Below are 22688 nucleotides of genomic sequence, written 5' to 3'. Positions count from 1 at the left end.
CATCCCCACCCTGTCTCCCCACACACCGTCACAGCCCCCCCCCCCTAAAAAAGCCATTCACTCCCCCATACACGCACCCTGAAAGGGTTAATGCTGTAATGGACTCAACTCCCCCCGGTTCTCGATCACCATAATCAACGTTGATGGAGAATCATTGTCAACATTAAAGACACAGACAACAGGATGCTTTGACAAGATTTCTCGCTCTTTATTATTTCGAAGCTAGCATTTATACACAGTTTCTTACGTAAGCCGTGAAATTTATAGTTTCCATGTAGTTAATAGTACATACTTGTCTGACATTAAAAGATAAGCATTTGAATAGTGATGTACCGAACTGTTCGCTGGCGAATAGTTCCCGACGAACATAGCGTGTTCGCGTTCGCCGCCGCGGGCGAACACATGGGCGGTTTGATCCGCCCCCTATTCGTCATCATTGAGCAAACTTTGACCCTGTGCCTCACGGTCAGCAGACACATTCCAGCAAATTAGCAGCAGACCCTCCCTTCCACACCCTCCCACCTCCCTCCCAGCATCCATTTTAGATTCATTCTGAAGCTGCATGCTTAGTGAGAGGAGGGAAACTGTAGCTGTGTTCATTAGATAGGCTAGGTTATTCAGTGTCCACTACAGTCCTGAAGGACTCATCTGATCTCTGCTGTAAGAACAGCACCCCAAAAAGCCCTTTTTAGGGCTAGAACATCACTTCTTTTTTTTTTTTTCTGTGTAATGTGATTGCAGTTGCCTGCCTGCCTGCCAGCTTCTGTGTCAGGCTCACAGTGCATACTGTGCCCATTTGCCCAGTGCCACCACTCATATCTTGTGTCACAATAGCTTAAGCTTGACATTTAAAAAGAAAAAAAACTTTTTTCACTGTAATAGATTGAAGAGCAGTTAGTTGTCTGCCAGCTTCTGTGTCAGGCTCAGTGGATACTGTGCCCAGTTGCCCAGTGCCACCACTCATATCTGGTGTGACTATAGCGTGCCTTTAAAAACAAAAAAAGTGTTTCACTCTAAGCTAATAGCAGTTAGTTGTCTGCAAGCGTCTGGGTGTCAGGCCTTCAGCGTGTGCTCTGCCAACCTCAGCAAGTGCACTTTGCCACTCATATCTGGTGTCTGTATAGCGTGCTTTTACAAAGAAAAAAAGTTTTTCAGTGTAAGCTAATAGCAATTGGTGTCCTTCAAGCTGGTGTGTCAGGCCTTCAGCGTGTACTCTGCCAACCTCTGCAAGTGCACGTTTGCCACTCATATCTGGTGTGACTATAGCGTGCCTTTAAAAAGAAAAAAAACGTTTTTCAGTGTAAGCTAATAGCAGTCAGTGTCCTTAAATCTCGTGTCAGGCCTTCAGCGTGTGCTCTGCCAACCTCAGCAAGTGTAATTTGCCACTCATATCTGGTGTCTCTATAGCGTGCATTTAAAACCAAAAAACCTTTTTCACTGTAATAGATTGAAGAGCAGTTAGTTGTCTGCCAGCTTCTGTGTCAGGCTCAGTGGATACTGTGCCCATTTGCCCAGTGCCACCACTCATATCTGGTGTGACTATAGCATGCCTTTAAAAACAAAAAAAGTGTTTCACTCTAAGCTAATAGCAGTTAGTTGTCTGCAAGCGTCTGGGTATCAGGCCTTCAGCGTTTGCTCTGCCAACCTCAGCAAGTGTAATTTGCCACTCATATCTGGTGTCTGTATAGCGTGCTTTTACAAAGAAAAAAAGTTTTTCAGTGTAAGCTAATAGCAATCAGTGTCCTTCAAGCTGGTGTGTCAGGCCTTCAGCGTGTACTCTGCCAACCTCTGCAAGTGCACTTTGCCACTCATATCTGGTGTGACTATAGCGTGCCTTTAAAAAGAAAAAAACATTTTTCAGTGTAAGCTAATAGCAGTCAGTGTCCTTAAATCTTGTGTCAGGCCTTCAGCGTGTGCTCTGCCAACCTCAGCAAGTGTAATTTGCCACTCATATCTGGTGTCTGTATAGCGTGCTTTTACAAAGAAAAAAAGTTTTTCAGTGTAAGCTAATAGCAGTCAGTGTCCTTCAAGCTGGTGTGTCAGGCCTTCAGCGTGTACTCTGCCAACCTCTGCAAGTGCACTTTGCCACTCATATCTGGTGTGACTATAGCGTGCCTTTAAAAAGAAAAAAACATTTTTCAGTGTAAGCTAATAGCAGTCAGTGTCCTTAAATCTTGTGTCAGGCCTTCAGCGTGTGCTCTGCCAACCTCAGCAAGTGTAATTTGCCACTCATATCTGGTGTCTGTATAGCGTGCTTTTACAAAGAAAAAAAGTTTTTCAGTGTAAGCTAATAGCAGTCAGTGTCCTTCAAGCTGGTGTGTCAGGCCTTTCTTCAGCGTGTGCCCTGCAGACCACTGCCAGTGGACTTTGACAGTTGCCACTCATATCTGGTGTCTCTGTAGCGTGCTTTTACAAAGCAAAAAAGTTTTCCAGTGTAAGCTAATAGCAGTCAGTGTCCTTAAAGCGGGTGTTTCAGGCCTTCCTTCAGCGTGTACCCTGCAGACCCCTGCCAGTGGACTTTGACAGTTGCCACTCATATCTGGTGTCTCTGTAGCGTGCCTTTACAAAGAATAAAAGTTTTCCAGTGTAAGCTAATAGCAGTCAGTGTCCTTAAAGCGGGTGTGTCAGGCCTTCCTTCAGCGTGTACCCTGCAGACCCCTGCCAGTGGACTTTGACAGTTGCCACTCATATCTGGTGTCTCTGTAGCGTGCCTTTACAAAGAATAAAAGTTTTCCAGTGTAAGCTAATAGCAGTCAGTGTCCTTAAAGCGGGTGTGTCAGGCCTTCAGCGTGTGCTCTGCAGACCCCTGCCATTGCACATTGCCACTCATATCTGGTCTTACAGTAGCTTGCACGTACCACTAATCCCCCCAAAAATGACAGGCAGAGGCAGGCCACCCCGCAGGGGCCATCGTGGTCGTGGTGCTGTGATTCCCTTTGGCCCTAGAATAATGCCCAGTTTTCAGAGGCCACGTACCCTGAACTTGAAAAGTTCTGAGGACATAGCTGACTGGCTAACACAGGACACCCAATCTTCTACAGCTTCCGCTCGGAACCTTGACGCACCATCCTTCTCCAGCTTAGCTTCAGGCACTTCTCAAGATACCACTCACCCGCCTGCCGCCACCACCAAAACTAGCACCACAGCTGCTTTATTTGGTATGTCAGAGGAGTTATTCACACATCCGTTTGAAGAAATGAGTGATGCGCAACCATTATTGCCAGAGGATGTAGATAACAGGGATATGTCTCAGGCAGGCAGCATTACACAAATGGACGTACGGTGTGATGATGATGATGTTGTACCCGCTGCTGCTTCCTTTGCTGAGTTGTCAGATACAAGTGAAGTGGTTGATGATGACGATGCGTCCATGGATGTCATGTGGGTGCCCGCTCGGCAAGAAGAAGAACAGGGCGAAAGTTCAGATGGGGAGACAGAGAGGAGGAGGAGGAGGAGACGAGTTGGAAGCAGGGGGAGGTCGTCGCAAGGAGCTAGTGGCACAGTCAGATAGCAAGCATCGGCACCCGGGGTCAGCCCGACAGCACGCCAATCAACGCATGCTGTGTCCACCACCAGAATGCCGTCATTGCAGAGCTCAGCAGTGTGGAATTTTTTTTGTATGTCTGCCTCTGACAACAGCGATGCCATTTGCAACCTGTGCCAAAAGAAACTGAGTCGTGGGAAGTCCAACACCCACCTAGGTACAACTGCTTTGCGTAGGCACATGATCTCACATCACAAACGCCTATGGGATCAACACATGAGTACAAGCAGCACGCCTACTCTAAGCCGCCATCCTCCTCCTGGTCCAGCATCCTAAGCCACGTCAACCACTGCTGTCCTCCTTGCCCCCTCTCAACCATCCGCCACTCCGTCTCCCGCCTTGAGCAGTTCCCGCTCATCTGCCCACAGTCATGTGTCTGTCAAGGACATGTTTGAGCGTAAGAAGCCAATGTCAGAAAGTCACCCCCTTGCCCAGCGTCTGACAGCTGGCTTGTCCGAACTATAAGCCCGCCAGCTTTTACCATACAAGCTGGTGGAGTCTGAGGCGTTCAAACAATTTGTAGCTATTGGGACACCGCAGTGGAAGGTACCCGGCAGAAATTTCTTTTCACAAAAGGCAATCCCCAACCTGTACTCGATTGTGCAAAAGGAAGTAATGGCATGTCTGGCACACAGTGTTGGGGCAAGGGTCCATCTGACCACTGATACCTGGTCTGCAAAGCATGGTCAGGGCAGGTATATCACCTACACTGCGCATTGGGTAAACCTGCTGACTGCTGCCAAGCATGGAATGCATGGCTCTGCAGAGGAGTTGGTGACACCGCCACGACTTGCAGGCAGTCCTGCTGCCACCTCCTCTACTCCTCCTACTCCATCCTCTTCCATAACCTCCTCGGCTGAGTCCTCTTCTTCTGCTGCGTCTTGCTCCACATCAACGACACCCCCCCAGCTCCCCAGGTACTATTCCACATCCCGGATACGGCAGTGTCACGCCGTCTTGGGTTTGACTTGCTTGAAAGCAGAGAGTCACACCGGATATCGGCAAAGTGGTTTGTGACAACGGAAAAAATTTGTTAGCGGCATTGAAGTTGGGCAAGTTGACACATGTGCCGTGCATGGCACATGTGTGTAATCTGATCGTACAACGCTTTGTGCATAAGTACACAGGCTTACAGGACGTCCTGAAGCAGGCCAGGAAGGTGTGTGGCCATTTCAGGCGTTCCTACACGGCCATGGCTCACTTTGCCGATATCCAGCGGCGAAACAACATGCCAGTGAGGCGCTTGATTTGCGACAGCCCGACACGTTGGAATTCAACACTCTTAATGTTCGACCGCCTGCTCCAACAAGAAAAAGCTGTTAATGAATATTTGTATGACCGGGGTGCTAGGACAGCCTCTGGGGAGCTGGGAATTTTTTTGCCACGTTACTGGACGCTCATGCGCAATGCCTGTAGGCTCATGCGTCCTTTTGAGGAGGTGACAAACCTAGTCAGTCGCACCGAAGGCACCATCAGCGACATCATACCATTTGTTTTCTTCCTGGAGCGTGCCCTGCGAAGAGTGCTGGATCAGGCCGTAGATGAGCGTGAAGAGGAAGAGTTGTGGTCACCATCACCACCAGAAACAGCCTTATCAGCATCGCTTGCTGGACCTGCGGCAACGCTGGAAGAGGATTGTGAGGAAGAGGAGTCAGAGGAGGAATGTGGCTTTGAGGAGGAGGAAGACCAACCACAGGGATCCCAGGGTGCTCGTTGTCACCTATCTGGTACCCGTGGTGTTGTGCGTGGCTGGGGGGAAGAATCCATCCATCCATCGGCATCCAACCTTGTGCAAATGGGGTCTTTCATGCTGTCGTGCCTGTTGAGGGACCCTCGTATAAAAAGGCTGAAGGAGAACGACCTGTACTGGGTGTCCACGCTACTAGACCCCCGGTATAAGCAGAAAGTGGCGGAAATGTTACCGAATTACAACAAGTCGGAAAGGATGCAGCATTTGCAAAATAAATTAAAAAGTATGCTTTACACAGCGTATAAGGGTGATGTCACAGCACAACGGGAATCTAACAGGGGGAGAGGTGGAAGTCATCCTCCTCCTCCCACGACGACGCCGGCAAGGACAGGACGCTTTAAAGACGTGTTGTTGATGGAGGACATGCGGACCTTTTTAAGTCCTACGCATCGCCACAGCCCTTCGGGATCCACCCTCAGAGAGCGACTCGACCTTTATTAAGATGAACCTTTATTAACCTTTATTAAGATGAATGAGGGATGGATCCCGAAGGGACTGACACTGGGCGATACATTCGATTAAAAAAGGCCTGATGAGATGAGCTGCCTTGGGCTAAAAATGGTCCACACGCTGCTGTATTTTAGCTCTGAATGCCGGTTGACTTGCGTGACTTATCCACCACCAACTAGGGTTCAAGCCGCCATGTTTTAGGGCACTTTCCGCCTGTGAAACAAACATCAATTTTTCTGGCCGCTGCTATAGCAGCGGCTGCAACAAAACCGAATTTTTCAGGCATGTGGACATGCCTAATTTTTAGGCCCTCTGGTGCTGCACTGTGGCTTCAAAAACCAAACCAAAAAAAAGGCACATAGTGACCCTATGTAGGGGGAACAGTCCCTATTCTGCTCTGTGTAAGTGTGTATCAGGGATCTTTATTCAGATTCAAAAATTACAATTCCAGGAAAAATTTAACAAACATTTACAAGAACATGTTATGCACATCATAGAAACAACGTGAATTCTGCTCTTTGTCAGTGTGTATCAGGGGCTTTGAGGACAGGTGTCAATCCATACCTGCCAAGTGACCCTATGTAAGGGGAACAGTCCCTATTCTGCTCTGTGTCCATCAGGGTCTCTGAGGACAGGTGTCAATCCATATTCATTGTGATTTAGGAATGTTAGGTGATTTCTGCCCTTTATGGATATAAACCAGACTCTGCATCAACTGTGTAATTTTCCATGAGAGTTTTGCCATGGATCCCCCTCCGGAATGCCACAGTCAAGGTGTTAGTCCCCTTGAAACAACTTTTCCATCACTTTTGTGGCCAGAAAGAGTCCCTGTGGGTTTTAAAATTCGCCTGCCCATTGAAGTCAATGGCGGTTCGCGAACGTTTGCGGAAGTTCCCGTTCGCGAACCGAAAATTCCAGGTTCGCGACATCACTACATTTGAATAAAGACTGGACAGGAACATCCGGAGGTCAAGCAAATTCGCACATCCTCTGGCAGATGTATTTTGTACCAAGGTCTTCCTTCTAAAGTCAGCATAATTATTTCAAACATTATTTTAAAGCATACAAAGCAAAAAGAGTTTAACTGTTTCATATCCTTTCAGTCAGCAATAATGATTATAAACCTTATCTAAGCATAAAATACATATGAACAAGAAAAGTTAGCTACTTCATATTCCTACACACCCTGTCACCCACACTACCCCCCAATTACTTTCAGCCTCCACACACTGTCACCCCTTCACCCAACTATATATATGCATACTAGCTTATATATATATATATATATATATATATATATATATATTTGTTTTAGGGTGTAGGTGGATCTTCCCACACTTTCCCCAGGACTTGACCCCTGGTAGTAAGTACAGACGAAGGTAGAGAGCACAGCCCAAAATACAGTATGAATTCATACAAGTCTAATTACATTCACCTCTCTTGGCAATAAGGAAATCTAGTTACTCCACATGGAGTATTTTTTTTTTTTTTTTGACGCATGAGGAGGACTTTAACATGGCCATATGATGTGACTAAACCCCACTAAGGAGAAATCTGACTGACTTTGGAGTGGAGAAGTATTAATTTAAACCATTATTTTGTGGCATGGTTGGAAATGGATTAAAAGTGGGGTTTGTCGCTCACTTTTGCATCAGCAGCAGAAAGCGGAGCATGATTGCTTATTAGCTAAAGTTGAAGCAGCAGCTGATCTGGGAAGTATATTCACCTACACCTGCTTTCACAGGCTTTAGCCTCATTTTTTTTAAATCAAACGAGGTTTGAAGAGCTGAAGGAGCCGAGTCCTCTCTTCCCTCCATCTCTTATTACTATGCAGCGTTTGACTTTGCCTTTGTTCACTAATGTGATTTAAATTGCCTATTCATCTGATTATAATCGATATGTGGAGTTTAACGTAAGACTCCCAAGTTTAACAAGGAGTAAGAGCTATAACCATGGCTGAGGTGGGGATTTTAAAAGCATAAATTCTAGCCCATCGCACGTTAGGGAATAATTCCCACATACAGTCAGGCGTTTAACCCTTCAGTAGCAGCAGTGTGAGCTCTTTGTGGAGATTGTGGGTGGCTCTTAAAAGAGCCTTTGTGTGAGTTTGGGAATTGAGGGACAGTGGAGTTTACTTGCTCTTGGACGCCTTTTGGCTCTCGGTTTTCTTGGGCAGTAAGACAGCCTGGATATTGGGCAGGACCCCACCCTGGGCTATGGTGACCCCTCCGAGCAGTTTGTTGAGCTCCTCGTCGTTGCGCACAGCGAGCTGCAGATGGCGGGGGATGATGCGGGTCTTTTTGTTATCTCTGGCGGCGTTCCCAGCCAGCTCCAGGATCTCAGCGGTCAGATACTCCAGCACTGCAGCCAGATAGACCGGAGCTCCGGCTCCAACCCGCTGGGCGTAGTTCCCCTTCCTGAGCAGCCTGTGGACACGGCCGACTGGGAACTGCAGACCTGCTCTGGATGATCGGGTCTTTGCTTTAGCCCGGACTTTGCTGCTCTGTTTGCCTCTTCCTGACATCTTCAAATCGCAATCTGTAAAATCTATGAGCTCCCGCCCCCTTGCACGGCTACTTATACATCCGCAGATGTGCCGAGCTCTAGTCTGATTGGTTGCATTTTAAATCCACCAATCAGAATCCGACTAAGAGAGTAACCAATCACTGTAGGATTACCTCGTTCCATGCTCAGTGCCCGCTCTGAACGGACCAATAGGAAATGCACAGAGGTCAGGCTTTGCTACCCGGGCTTCTATATATAGAGCTGCCAGGGAAGGGGCTCGTTATTCTGTTGGAAACTTCGTGAGATTATCATGCCTGAACCAGCCAAGTCCGCACCAGCACCCAAGAAGGGATCTAAGAAAGCCGTGACCAAGACCCAGAAGAAGGATGGGAAGAAGCGCAGAAAGAGCAGGAAGGAAAGCTATGCTATCTACGTGTACAAGGTGCTGAAACAGGTCCACCCCGACACCGGTATCTCCTCCAAGGCCATGGGGATCATGAATTCCTTTGTCAATGATATCTTCGAGCGCATCGCAGGGGAATCCTCCCGCCTGGCTCATTATAACAAACGCTCCACCATCACCTCCCGGGAGATCCAGACCGCTGTACGGCTCTTACTGCCCGGAGAGCTGGCCAAGCACGCCGTGTCTGAGGGCACCAAGGCAGTGACCAAGTACACCAGCGCCAAGTAAAAACCCCATCATCACCCAAACCCTAATAACACAAAGGCTCTTTTAAGAGCCACCCACACAATCCACGAGAGAGCTGTATAGATATACTGAGTATTCTCTGCGGAATGTTACAAGTCATCGATTACAGCGGTCTCCTAAAACTTTTTTTTTTTGTACTGCTACTCCAGAGTAGCAGATTATATGACGTTTATTTCAGTTTTGAAATATTCAAGTTAAAATAAGTTGTAAACCCCCCTCAATAGTAGAACCTATGGTGTAACATATATTCAGCTGGTTATAATGTATCCTAAATGATACAACATTCCGAAACGGATATGTAGCAATCTCTTATAATGAAACGTTTCAATTCACAGTCAAGATTTTTTTTCACATGTTATATGTCGCCATCTCGTGGATACAGATTGCAATGGTTTGTTTCTTTAAAAAAAAAAACACAAAAAAAACCCTAATAGATCCTCGTTGAAACTAGCACCCGCAAACAAACTGAACACACTATATAACTCAATTTTTTTTTTTTACACTCTCAATATGCATATATTACTAGATGTATATATTTAGCATTCTTTAGTTGGGTGGCATTTCAAAAGCGGGAAAGTCTGTTACAAAATCGCGAAGTTGAAAATTTCTACAGTTTCTCTCCCGCCTTTTTACGCCACATACTGATTGCAGTTTCACTGAAAGAGCAGCATTTTGTGGTGTAAAAATAGAAATAGTTTGTCTTTCAGACTCGGGTGTATGGACTGTGACAGAAAATTATAAATCCAATTATTCTCTAAACTCGAATTAAACAGTATGGAAGTTTTATTTTTATATATAACAAGCTAAAATTGTATTTATCACAGGAGCTTTCCTCTCCGGCCGCAGTTTAGTGCCAAGAGGATCCTAGTTTACTAAAATGGAAGAGTTTAAGCCTGAAATACAGACATCTTCTATTTCACATTTAATAAAGCATTTAATCATTGTGCATTGAAGCAGGAAGAGATGTAGGATAATATGAGAAATCTAATACTGGCTGTATTGATAGGAAGTGAAACACGAGCCATTGCAGTCTGTTATAACCGAAGCCTTCTCTAATTTCTCGTTCCCCGATATTCTCGGGAGGATTGAAAGCGCCATCCTGGTGGAATTATAGCCTTATGAGGGAAGGAGTGGGCGGCTCTGAAAAGAGCCTTTGGTGTGTATGAAGGATGGAAGAGGAGAAGCGTTTAACCTCCGAAACCGTAGAGAGTGCGGCCCTGGCGTTTGAGCGCGTACACCACGTCCATGGCGGTGACCGTCTTCCTCTTGGCGTGCTCGGTATAGGTGACTGCATCGCGGATAACATTCTCCAGGAAGACTTTGAGCACTCCGCGAGTCTCCTCGTAAATGAGGCCGGAGATTCGCTTGACGCCTCCTCTGCGAGCCAAACGGCGGATAGCCGGTTTAGTGATCCCCTGGATGTTATCCCGGAGCACCTTCCTGTGCCGCTTGGCACCTCCTTTACCGAGCCCTTTTCCTCCTTTACCGCGACCAGACATTCTGCGATGAGACAAGTAGAACAATCAATGCTCAGCCCACGGCCGCCTGCCCTTATATGTCTCCTGAGCGGACCGGATGGGGAACTGCAACACAAATCACACGTCACTGGGCGGGTCTTGTCGATGATTGGCTGATGCAGTAGGTTGTACTCGTGCTTTGCGGTGATTTGCTGAATAATAATTTTTGAACTGAAAAGAAGAGACCCGCCGGCGGGAAAGTTTTCTACCGCATTCGAGCTTGTAACCACGGCAAGTATTTAGTGCAGACTGAATTGATTAATAAAATATTTTATTCCCCTTCCCCCCCTCAGCTTCAAACACAACAAACACACATAAATAGATTAAAATTAAATATGTCTAGATAGAGAAGTTACCTAAATACATATTGATACTCTTTTCATTCTTACACCGACTCTATGTTCTACACATATTAATTAGCTCTAGGAACTAAATCACATTTTCAGAAGATGAATTAACGCAGTACCTGTAAATAGTCACTAGATGGCAGTGTAAGATTGAAAGAGGATGCATTGTGCTCTGTATTACAATCTAAACTTTTATCTCGCAGTAGCAGCGTCTCTCTCCTCCTATCAGAGTTGGGGACGTGGTGCATTGTGTCCAATCAGATCCATCCTTTTTCTATAAAGAACTCGGTTCGCACCTCTCCAGCTTCAGTTCCTGTTAACCTCGTATTAGGTGTGGATATCCCTTTGACAGAATGGCCCGTACCAAGCAGACAGCCCGTAAATCCACTGGTGGGAAGGCTCCCAGGAAGCAGCTGGCCACTAAGGCTGCCAGGAAAAGCGCTCCTGCTACTGGTGGTGTCAAGAAACCTCACAGTTACCGCCCTGGCACGGTAGCTCTTCGGGAAATCCGCCGCTATCAGAAATCCACCGAGCTGCTGATTCGCAAACTGCCCTTTCAGCGCCTGGTCCGTGAGATCGCCCAGGACTTCAAACCCGACCTGCGCTTCCAGAGCTCTGCTGTCATGGCCCTTCAAGAGGCCAGCGAGGCAGGACCGCTGCTAGGATTTTTAGTTACACAGGCGAAGATGCATTTTGGTGCCCCCTACCCTCGTTTAAAATAAGGTTCATACAAACACAGAAATAATCATACAGAGACATACAGACAGAGACATACATGCATACAGAGACATGCAGGCATATAAAGACATACATACAGAGGCATACCGTCATACAGACACATACATACATAGACATCCAGGCATACAGACACATACATACAGGCATACAAAGACATACACGCATACAGAGACATACCGTCATACAGACACATACATATATACAGGTATACAGAGACATACAGGCATACAGACACATACGTACAAAGACATACAGGCATACAGACACATACATTTGTACATACAGAGACATACAGGCATACGGACACATACATTTGTACATACAGAGACATACAGGCATACAGAAACATACAGACACATACATTTTGTACAGGCATACAGAGACATACAGGCATACAGAGACATACAGGCATACAGAAACATACATACAAAGACATACAGAGACCTACATACATACATACATACATACATACAGAGACATACATACATACATACATACAGAGACATACTTACATCAGTTCAATCTTGTCCCCTGGATGCATGCTGTCTGGCTCCTTGGAGTCCTGTCCTGCAGCACAGCCCCATCACAGGGCGCCAGCCACGCTGTGTGGTACACAGGGAGCAGGGATATGATGTCATTCATATCCTCGCCCCCTCCACACAGCCTGCGGCAGACACCAGGGTAAGTGCAGTGGCGTACACATGACCCATGGGGCCCCAGTGCGCAAATTGATCCGTGCCCCCCCCCCCCTCTCGCGCTTACTCTGCGTGGGCCGGGGCCGCAACACATGGCGGCGGGCACCTGGTCGCAGGGGTTGCAGGGCTGTGACCCCTGCGACCGCGGTATGTACGCCAGTGCATGCAGATGCACACACACTTAAAGGACCACTACAGACACCTAGATCACATCAGCTCAATGAAGTGGTCTGGGTGTCAGGTCCCTCTAGTTTTAACCCTGCAGCTGAAAACATAGCAGTTTCAGAGAAACTGCTATGTTTCACCGAGGGTTAATTCAGCCTCTAGTGGATGTCTCACTGACAGCCACTAGAGGAGCTTCCGCTATTCTAAAACACTGAACGTCCATAGGAAAGCATTGAGTAATGCTTTCCTATGGGCGGTTTGAATGCGTGCGCGGCAAGAGCATTCGGAGTTGAGAGGCGGAGGAATCCCCAGCGCCAAGGGAGAAAGGTAAGTGCTGAAGACACACACACACTCTCACGAACAGATGCATACACACCAGCTAACGGACACACATTTACTGACAGACACACTCAGCGACAGACATACACACACACTCACTTACAAAACATACACTCTCACTGACAAACACACACTCACTAACAGACATCAAACAGACTCACTAATACACACACAAACACACTCAGTAAGAGACTCACTAGCAGACACACACACTGACACTCACTAGCAGACACACACTGACACTCACTAGCAGACACACACTGACACTCACTAGCAGACACACACTGACACTCACTAGCAGACACACACTGACACTCACTAGCAGACACACACACTGACACTAGCAGACACTCACTGACACACTCACTGACACTAGCAGACACTCACTGACACTAGCAGACACACTCACTGACACTAGCAGACACACTCACTGACACTCACTAGCAGACACACACACTGACACTCACTAGCACACTCACTAGCAGACACACTCACTGACGCTCACTAGCAGACACACTCACTGACGCTCACTAGCAGACACACTCACTGACGCTCACTAGCAGACACACTCACTGACGCTCACTAGCAGACACACTCACTGACGCTCACTAGCAGACACACTCACTGACGCTCACTAGCAGACACACACACTGACGCTCACTAGCAGACACACACACTGACGCTCACTAGCAGACACACTCACTGACGCTCACTAGCAGACACACTCACTGACGCTCACTAGCAGACACACTCACTGACGCTCACTAGCAGACACACACACTGACGCTCACTAGCAGACACACACACTGACGCTCACTAGCAGACACACACACTGACGCTCACTAGCAGACCCACACACTGACGCTCACTAGCAGACCCACACACTGACGCTCACTAGCAGACACACACACTGACGCTCACTAGCAGACCCACACACTGACGCTCACTAGCAGACACACACACTGACGCTCACTAGCAGACACACTCACTGACGCTCACTAGCAGACACACTCACTGACGTTCACTAGCAGACACACTTACTGACACTCACTAGCAGACACACACACACACTAACACTCACACTAACACATGTTTTTTTTTTTTATTTAATCCCCCAGCCTCCTTACCTTTTTGGAGTGCTGAAGGGATTCCCTGGGGTCCAGTGGTGCTGCTGGGCTCCTGGGCGGGTAGGCAGGCTGGCGGGCGGGCGGGTAGGCAGGCTGGCTGGCGGGCGGGTAGGCTGGCTGGCTGGCGCGAGGGAGCACTCTCCCATGTGTGCTTCCTCTTCAGCTCCCTCACGCACCGCGTAGGGATGCCGGAGCCGGAAGATGACGTCATCTTCCGGCTCCGGTATCAGTATGTGGCGCGCGAGGGAGCTGAAGAGGAAGCACACATGGGAGAGTGCTCCCTCGCGCGCCCGCAGAACCGGGCGCTCGGCCACGCTACAATAGGTCGTCGGTTGGAGGGGAGCGCAGTGCGCTTCCCTCCTTCCGGTCACCCTGATTTTGCGCCCCCAGGGCCGGTGCGCCCTAAGGCGGCCGCCTGGGCCTCCTTATGGTAGCGCCGGCCCTGCAGCGAGGCTTACCTGGTTGGGCTCTTCGAGGATACCAACCTGTGTGCCATCCATGCAAAGAGAGTGACCATCATGCCCAAAGACATCCAGCTGGCTCGCAGGATCAGAGGAGAGCGCGCTTAAACCCATTTCCCTGACCAATCTCTCCAACCAAAGGCTCTTTTCAGAGCCCCCATCTAGTCAATCAAACGAGCTTGTCCATCCCTTCCTCCCGCAGCCTGTATTATCCGTGATTATGGGGTTTATTTTTATGAACTAATATCCTGAAACTTACTATTAATTAAAGCGTGGTGGTGCCCATGTTTAAATATAAAAGTGTTTCTGCTTTTCAACATTCCCTGGTTCATATTGAGAACTGCATGGGGAAAACGTTAGACTGTCAGCATATCCTTCAATAGAAACTTTTGTACAAAGTATCTCATGCATGTTGCAAATTGACACTCGGTAAACGTGAGCCCTTACGGCCGCTGCCAAGTGTTATAACTATAGAGATGAATGTGTATTTGTTTTGGATTATCCTGCCTGATAGACATGTTTTATACTGCTCTTTGCATTACACTTCAAACAATATGTAACATAATTGTGGGGAAAGAAAACTGCAGAAATATAAGCTCCTTTGACAGGCACTAGGGGGTCTGTTTTGTACATTTTTTTTTCTTTATATTTACATCCAGCGTGAATAGTTAAACACAAAAAAAGATACTTGAATACGTTTTACATTTTCACAGATGATTAATGTGTACATGGGCGTCCGCAAGGGGGGGGCACTTGCACCCCCCCTGCATTTTTCAGCTTGTTCTGCTGATTTTCGTGTGAAATTGAAAATACAGTGCAATACCGACGCCGGCCAGTAGGATGGAGAGAGACAGGGACAGGAAGCTGCATCTATCCCTGCTTCTCTCTGCTGAGTGTAACCGCAGGGGAGCAACACATTCAGGCAACAGAGACAGCCTACAGATCAGGTAAGTGATGGGAGGGGAGGGGGTTAAAATAGCCTATAGATTAGGGGAGTGAGGGATGGGGGGGCAGCCTATATATTAGGGGAGTGAGGGATGGGGGGGGGGGGTTAAAATAGCCTATAGATTAGGGGAGTGAGGGATGGGGGGGGGGCAGCCTATATATTAGGGGAGGGATGGGATGGGGGGGGGGTTAAAATAGTCTATAGATTAGGGGAGGGATGGGATGGGGGGGGGTTAAAATAGCCTATAGATTAGGGGAGTGAGGGATGGGGGGGGGCAGCCTATATATTAGGGGAGTGAGGGATGGGGGGCAGCCTATATATTAGGGGAGTAAGGCATGGGGGGGGCAGCCTATATATTAGGGGAGTATGGCATGGGGGGCAGCCTATATATTAGGGGAGTAAGGAATGGGGGGGCAGCCTATATATTAGGGGAGTGAGGCATGGGGGGGAAGTCTATATATTAGGGGAGCAAGGAATGGGGGGGCAGCCTATATATTAGGGGAGTGAGGCATGGGGGGGCAGCCTATATATTAGGGGAGTGAGGCATGGGGGGGCAGTCTATATATTAGGGGAGTGAGGCACGGGGGCAGCCTATAGATTAGGAGAGTGAGGCATGGGGGAGGCAGCCTCTAGATTAGGGGAGTGAGGCATGGGGGGCAGCTTATAGATTAGGGGAGTGAGGCATGGGGGGGCAGCCTATAGATTAGGCACGTGAGGCATGGGGGGGCAGCCTATAGATTAGGCACGTGAGGCATGGGGGGGCAGCCTATAGATTAGGCAAATGAGGCATGGGGGGCAGCCTATAGATTAGGCAAGTGAGGCATGGGGGGGGCAGCCTATAGATTAGGCAAATGAGGCATGGGGGGGCTAAATGAAGAGTCAGCAAGGAGCAGGAAGGGAATGCAAGGAGCAGGGGCAGGAAGGGTATGCAAGAAGCAGAAAGGGACAGAAGGAGCACAAAGGTAAAGGAGCAGAAAGAATCAGAAGGAGCACAAAGGTAAAGTTGAAGAAGGAGCAGAAAGGGGCAGCAAGGAGCACAAAGCTAAAGTAGGAGAAGGAGCAGAAAGGGTCTGCAAGGAGCAGAAAGGAATCTGAATGAGAAAGGAGTAGAAGGGCGCAAAATAAGCAGAAAGGAGCAGAAAGATACAGAAGCAGAAGGAGCCAAATATAGAAGACAGTGTCAGAAGAAAAAGAAGACTGTCAAATGAAGGAGAAGAAAAGGAGATTGGAGCAGGAAGGACAAATGAACTGAAACCTCCACTTTATTCTGGACACCACATCATAAGGCTTTGGTACCTGGGCCTGGCAGGGAAACTCTGGACTTTCTCATCTCCCCAAGTAAAAAAAAATATCAGTGTTAATATGTTCACTTTTATTTACTGAGTGTCAGGAAGCACAGAGTGCCGCTGGGTAGGGGTGTTGCTGATTGGCTAGAGCGGTCAGCTGGCACTCTAAGCCAATCAGTAGCTCCCCATTCATAAAACAGTTTTTAAAAATTATGAACCGTGAACTAGCGATTGGCTTAGATGTCAACTGTCAACTCTAGCCAATCAGCGGCACCCATGCCTGACGTCAATCTGCACTTCCTGACACTCCGTTTCAGATGCCGATGCAGATGAATACCACTGAGGGACCTGAAACTGGAGGAAGCCTTTGGGGTTAAACCATTTGAGAGCGGTTTAACCCCTTAAAGGAAAGAGCACCCAGGGGCTTCCTGGCATCATAGCATTTTCATTTAGATGAAGTTGTTATGGTGACCAGAATGTTCCTTTAATTTGCTTAAAGGAACACTATAGTGTCAGGAATAGAAACATGTATTCCTGACACCATAGTTGTGAAAACGCTATTCACCCTGGCTTTATGTGATAATCACTATGCTCCTCCCCTTCATGACACTGTCAAAAAGGGGCCAAGCATAGATGTTATTACAATTTTGCCCCCCCTGGAAAAATTCCTGCGGACGCCCATGAATGTGTATATTTTATTTAATTTGGTACGTTTATTAATACCTATAGCTATGGATAAGGAGAACACGATTGGCCTGAAATTTAATCTTGGTTCACGTAATGCTCAAATCAGAGTCCTTGAAAAAGTCCTGAACTTTGCTCCATCTTATGATTGTCTTGTCTGGCAGATCAGCATGGTTTTCAGAGGAGCTAGGTTAATTTCATCTACAATCACTATCTTTTGCAAGCAGTGATGTACCAAACTGTCCGCCGGCGAACTTAGCGTGTTCGCGTTTGCCACCACGGGCGAACACATGGGCGGTTCGATCCGCCCCCTATTCGTCATCATTGGGCAAACTTTGACCCTGTGCCTCTCGGTCAGCAGACACATTACAGACAATCAGCAGCACACCCTCCAACCTCCCTCCCAGCATCCATTTTCGATTCATTCTGAAGCTGCATGCTTAGTGAGAGGAGGGAAAGTTTAGCTGCTGCTGATTAGATAGGGAAATTGATAGCTAGGCTAGGGTATTCAGTGTCCACTACAATCCTGAAGGACTCATCTGATCTCTGCTGTAAGGACAGCACCCCAAAAAGCCCTTTTTAGGGCTAGAACATCAGGCTGCTTTTTTTTTTTTCTGTGTAATGTAATTACAGGTGCCTGCCTGCCAGCTTCTGTGTGAGGTTCACAGTGGATACTGTGCCCACTTGCCCAGTGCCACCACTCATATCTGTTTTTACAATAGCTTAAGCTTTAAAATTTTTTTTTTTTTCACTGTAATAGAAGAGCAGTTGCCTGCCTGCCAGCTTCTGTGTGAGATTCACAGTGGATACTGTGCCCACTTGCCCAGTGCCACCACTCATATCTGTTTTTACAATAGCTTAAGCTTTAGATTTAAAAAAAAATATTTTTTTTTCACTGTAATAGAAGAGCAGTTGCCTGCCTGCCAGCTTCTGTTTGAGATTCACAGTGGATACTGTGCCCACTTGCCCAGTGCCACCACTCATATCTGTTTTTACAATAGCTTAAGCTTTAGATTTAAAATATATATATTTTTTTCACTGTAATAGAAGAGCAGTTACCTGCCTGCCAGCTTCTGTGTGAGGTTCACAGTGGATACTGTGCCCACTTGCCCAGTGCCACCACTCATATCTGTTTTTACAATAGCTTAAGCTTTAGATTTAAAAAAATATTTTTTTTTCACTGTAATAGAAGAGCAGTTGCCTGCCTGCCAGCTTCTGTGTGAGGTTCACAGTGGATACTGTGCCCACTTGCCCAGTGCCACCACTCATATCTGTTTTTACAATAGCTTAAGCTTTAGATTTAAAAAAAAAAAAATTTTCACTGTAATAGAAGAGCAGTTGCCTGCCTGCCAGCTTCTGTGTGAGGTTCACAGTGGATACTGTGCCCACTTGCCCAGTGCCACCACTCATATCTGTTTTTACACTAGCTTAAGCTTTAGATTTAAAAAAATATTTTTTTTTTCACTGTAATAGAAGAGCAGTTGCCTGCCTGCCATCTTCTGTGTCAGGCTGGATGCTGTGCCCATTTGCACAGTCAGTGCCACCACTCATATCTGTTGTGACAATAGCTTAAGCTTTAGATTTAAAAAAAATATATTTTTTTCACTGTAATAGAAGAGCAGTTAGTTGTCTGCAAGCGTCTGGGTGTCAGGCCTCCTTCAGCGTGTGCTCTGCAGACCTGTGCCAGCGTACTTTGACAGTTGCCACTCATATCTGGTGTCTCTGTAGCATGCTTTTACAAAGAAAAAAGGTTTCCAGTGTAAGCTAATAGAGCCGCTTGAAGGACACTGACTGGCTGCTATTAGCTTACAATGGAAACCTTTTTTCTTTGTAAAAGCACGCTATAGAGACACCAGATATGATTGGCAATGTGCACTGTAACAGTTCTGTAGAGCACACGCTGTAGGCCTGACAGAGCCGCTTGAAGGACACTGACTGGCTGCTATTAGCTTACAATGGAAACCTTTTTTCTTTGTAAAAGCACGCTATAGAGACACCAGATATGATTGGCAATGTGCACTGTAACAGTTCTGTAGAGCACACGCTGTAGGCCTGACAGAGCCGCTTGAAGGACACTGACTGGCTGCTATTAGCTTAAACTGGAAACCTTTTTTCTTTGTAAAAGCACGCTATAGAGACACCAGATATGATTGGCAATGTGCACTGTAACAGTTCTGGAGAGCACACGCTGAAGGAAGGACTGACAGAGCCGCTTGAAGGACACTGACTGGGACACTGACCAATATCCAGGCTGTCTTACTGCCCAAGAAAACCGAGAGCCAAAAGGCGTCCAAGAGCAAGTAAACTCAACTGTCCCTCATCTCCCAAACTCACACAAAGGCTCTTTTAAGAGCCACCCACAATCTCCACAAAGAGCTCACACTTATACACCGCTGCTGCTGTAGGGGGTTAAACGCATGAAAATGTGGCAATTATTCCCTAAAGGCTGATGGGCTAGAATTGATGCTTTTTAAAATGCTACGCAAACACTTCTAGCAGACTTTCCCTTCAGTTATTTTTATAGCTCTTACTCCTTGCTAAACTTTGGGAATCTTAGATTAAACAAAACATATCGATCTTAAGCAGAAGACTAATAGGCAAGTTAAATCATATTAGTGAACAAAGGCCAAGCGTTGCATAGTAATAACACAGGGAGGGAAGGGAGGACTCGGCTCCATTCATATTATTTATTTATATTTTTCAAACATCGACTTTAAAATTTGTGGCTAAATCCTGTGAAAGCAGGTGTTGGAGATTGTTTCCCCTATGCCTCTATTTCTGATGCTAATGCACAAGGAGACAAAACACACTTTAAAACCATTGTCACACAAAATAAAGGTTTAACGAAATAGTTCAACTCAAAAACCCCTCCTTGGTGGGGTTTAGTCATAGGTGTGTGCAGCCTATTGCATTAGGATGTGCACCCTAAAGCACAAACATGCGCCGCGTGTATGTGTGTGTGTATATATATATATGTACACACACAAACTGCTGTGTGTGTGAGGGTGCTAGTATTGTGCTGTGTGCAGAGGCGGCTTTAGAATTTGAGTTCTTAGGCGAAACTCAAACATGAGGCCCCACTAACAAAAAAGTGAAAAAAAAAAAAGAGTTGCAATACATGCACACTGTCACATATACACATTGATGCACAGTTTACCTGTGTATGTGCCTGAGACTGTGTCTGACAGAGTATCTGTGTGTGTGTGTGTGTGAATGTATGTCTCTGTGAGCATGTTTGCGTTTTTGTATGGGGGGGTGACGGGAGGTGAGAGGGAGAGGCGGGTGATGGTGAATGGGAGAGGGGGTGATGGTGACAGAGGGTTATGGTGACAGGGAGGTGACACGGGACAGCCAATTTATACATAACATGGACACTGTCACACCCACCCTGGAACATGGAGAGCCTCTGTGGGGGTCTGTGCATAAATACTGTGTATCTTGCCTACAATAAACAGTTCATTTTCACTCTTCACTAAGTCTCAACTAGTGTTTGGGTGATGTCACGATTGCCCTTTCTGCAAGTGACTATAATCACTGGCTGGCAGCTATAATCACACCAGGGCTGGGCACAACCAGGAAGGGGTGACCACAGGTGGTAGTACTCCAACCTTGAGAGGGCATACTACCACATCTGTTGGCAGTAATGGGATAGTCCCCTTCCTTGGAGCCAGAGTGGAACCAGCGGCGACTGGACAAGACCAAAGTGGCACTACAACTGGAACTCATGGGGGTGGACAACGCCAGCTCCGCCTCCTTGGTGCCCTTGTCGGCGTCCTCCGACAAAGAGTCATACATGCGAGATGTTAGGTCCCGGTTGACCCTGATGGGTCCAAACCCATCGCCGGAATTCGTATTTCAATTTTACTCAAGGCTTTTCCCAGAACTGCAGGAGTGGGTAAGAGACAGACAACCCTTCACCTTACCTGAAGCCGCCCACCTTGCAGATGAATATGTGGAAGTCACGCAACTAGACCGACCAGTCCAACAAGCACCCCAGCGCTCAGAGACCCCCGCACTCCAACCACGTCACCCTCCTCGGCCAACACTTAGTCCCACCCCCGCACGCCAACCACAGCAACCCAAACCGGCTGAATTCGTGGGACCAGGGACCGAAGAGTCGTGGGTTACTCTGCATTAGGCAGACCGAGCCGCCTCTGCTGACAACTGCCAGCATCACTGCCAATATGTGCTGGTAAACAGGCAAACTGCCCGGTGCCTCAGGGACACCGGTGCTACCCTGACTCTCATTGAACTAAATGTGGCAGGAAACGCAGAAAATTTGCAGAAGACTGTACGAGTAGCTGGAGGCGCCATCCACCGGTTTCCCACTGCCTGAGTGCATCTCGATTGGGGAGCCAGAGCCCATCACGTGGAAGAAGGCATTATGAGAAACTTGCCTGCTGAAGTCCAACTAGGGAATGATCTTGGTTTCAACCTCAGAAAATACAAGTTTAAACCACCCAGGTGCAGTATGTGAAAAATATATAAAAGGATAATTACTTCCCTTCGTTTGGTCAGGTATAACAAAAGGATTCCTCTCAATCCTCAATACACATAGAAACAAAGCAAGATATACCTATACCTAAAAAATACAAAAGAAAGTACGCTCATAGGGGATTAACGGTAATATAGTAAAATGCCCCTTATTAATATGTCACACTCACAGAGTTTAGGTTGTTTTCAAGCCCATCAAAGTATGTAGATTCTCATAGATTCCTCGAGATTGGAGAGGTGGACATTACAAGCAAGAAATGAAAGATAGCATAGTATAGCACTGTTTGAAAAAGTATAAATCTGCTTTAATGGTTGCACTTACAGCATAAAAGATGTAAAAAGGCCCATCAATACAAATCTGTCGTCCAATCAATACAGAGAACGAAGTCCTTGTAGAAATCTCAGGCAAGTAAACAGGAAAATATATAAAATTCAATAAAATCAAATCAAATAAAAACAAATCAAATAAAAAGTTCCAGCAAATAACTCTACGCGTTTCGTCTGTATTAACAGACTTCCTCAGGAGTAGTGAAGTGCTTCAAATCTTGTGGGTACTTTGTCCTCCTTTTATAGGTCCTCCCGCCTCTCCAATCTCGAGGAATCTATGAGAATCTACATACTTTGATGGGCTTGAAAACAACCTAAACTCTGTGAGTGTGACATATTAATAAGGGGCATTTTACTATATTAACGTTAATCCCCTATGAGCGTACTTTCTTTTGTATTTTTTAGGTATAGGTATATCTTGCTTTGTTTCAACCTCAACCTGTTACTACCCGACTACAAGCACGGATGGCCGAGACTGATTCGCACTCAGAGACACCCCAGGTGAGATTCTCAGACCCTACCCTGACCGTAGTCAAAACCCCGGTAGCCAGGGAAAACCCCGATGAGTTTGGGAGGGAAGTAGCGACTGACTCGCACTTGACAA

General features: G+C 46.9%; 2 protein-coding genes across 2 annotated transcripts; one reads left to right on the top strand and one right to left on the bottom strand.

Annotated features, from left to right (window-relative positions):
- Positions 1-7865: 7865 nt before the first annotated feature.
- On the bottom strand, positions 7866-8274 carry LOC134615011 (histone H2A type 1-like). The gene has a single exon (XM_063459339.1). It carries the CDS (start codon positions 8266-8268, stop codon positions 7876-7878), a length of 393 nt encoding a protein of 130 aa, XP_063315409.1. The 5' UTR covers positions 8269-8274; the 3' UTR covers positions 7866-7875.
- A 273-nt stretch (positions 8275-8547) lies between these two features.
- Positions 8548-8971, top strand: LOC134615012 (histone H2B 1.1-like). Its single transcript, XM_063459341.1, has one exon. The coding sequence runs from the start codon at positions 8560-8562 to the stop codon at positions 8938-8940; it is 381 nt and encodes a 126-aa protein (XP_063315411.1). The 5' UTR covers positions 8548-8559; the 3' UTR covers positions 8941-8971.
- Positions 8972-22688: the final 13717 nt, after the last annotated feature.

Source organism: Pelobates fuscus, chromosome 6 (genome assembly GCF_036172605.1).
Source record: "Pelobates fuscus isolate aPelFus1 chromosome 6, aPelFus1.pri, whole genome shotgun sequence".
In the NCBI taxonomy this organism is placed as follows: Eukaryota; Metazoa; Chordata; class Amphibia; order Anura; family Pelobatidae; genus Pelobates; species Pelobates fuscus.
Note: the sequence above shows the minus strand (reverse complement) of the source record. Positions and strands in the feature narration are given on the sequence as shown.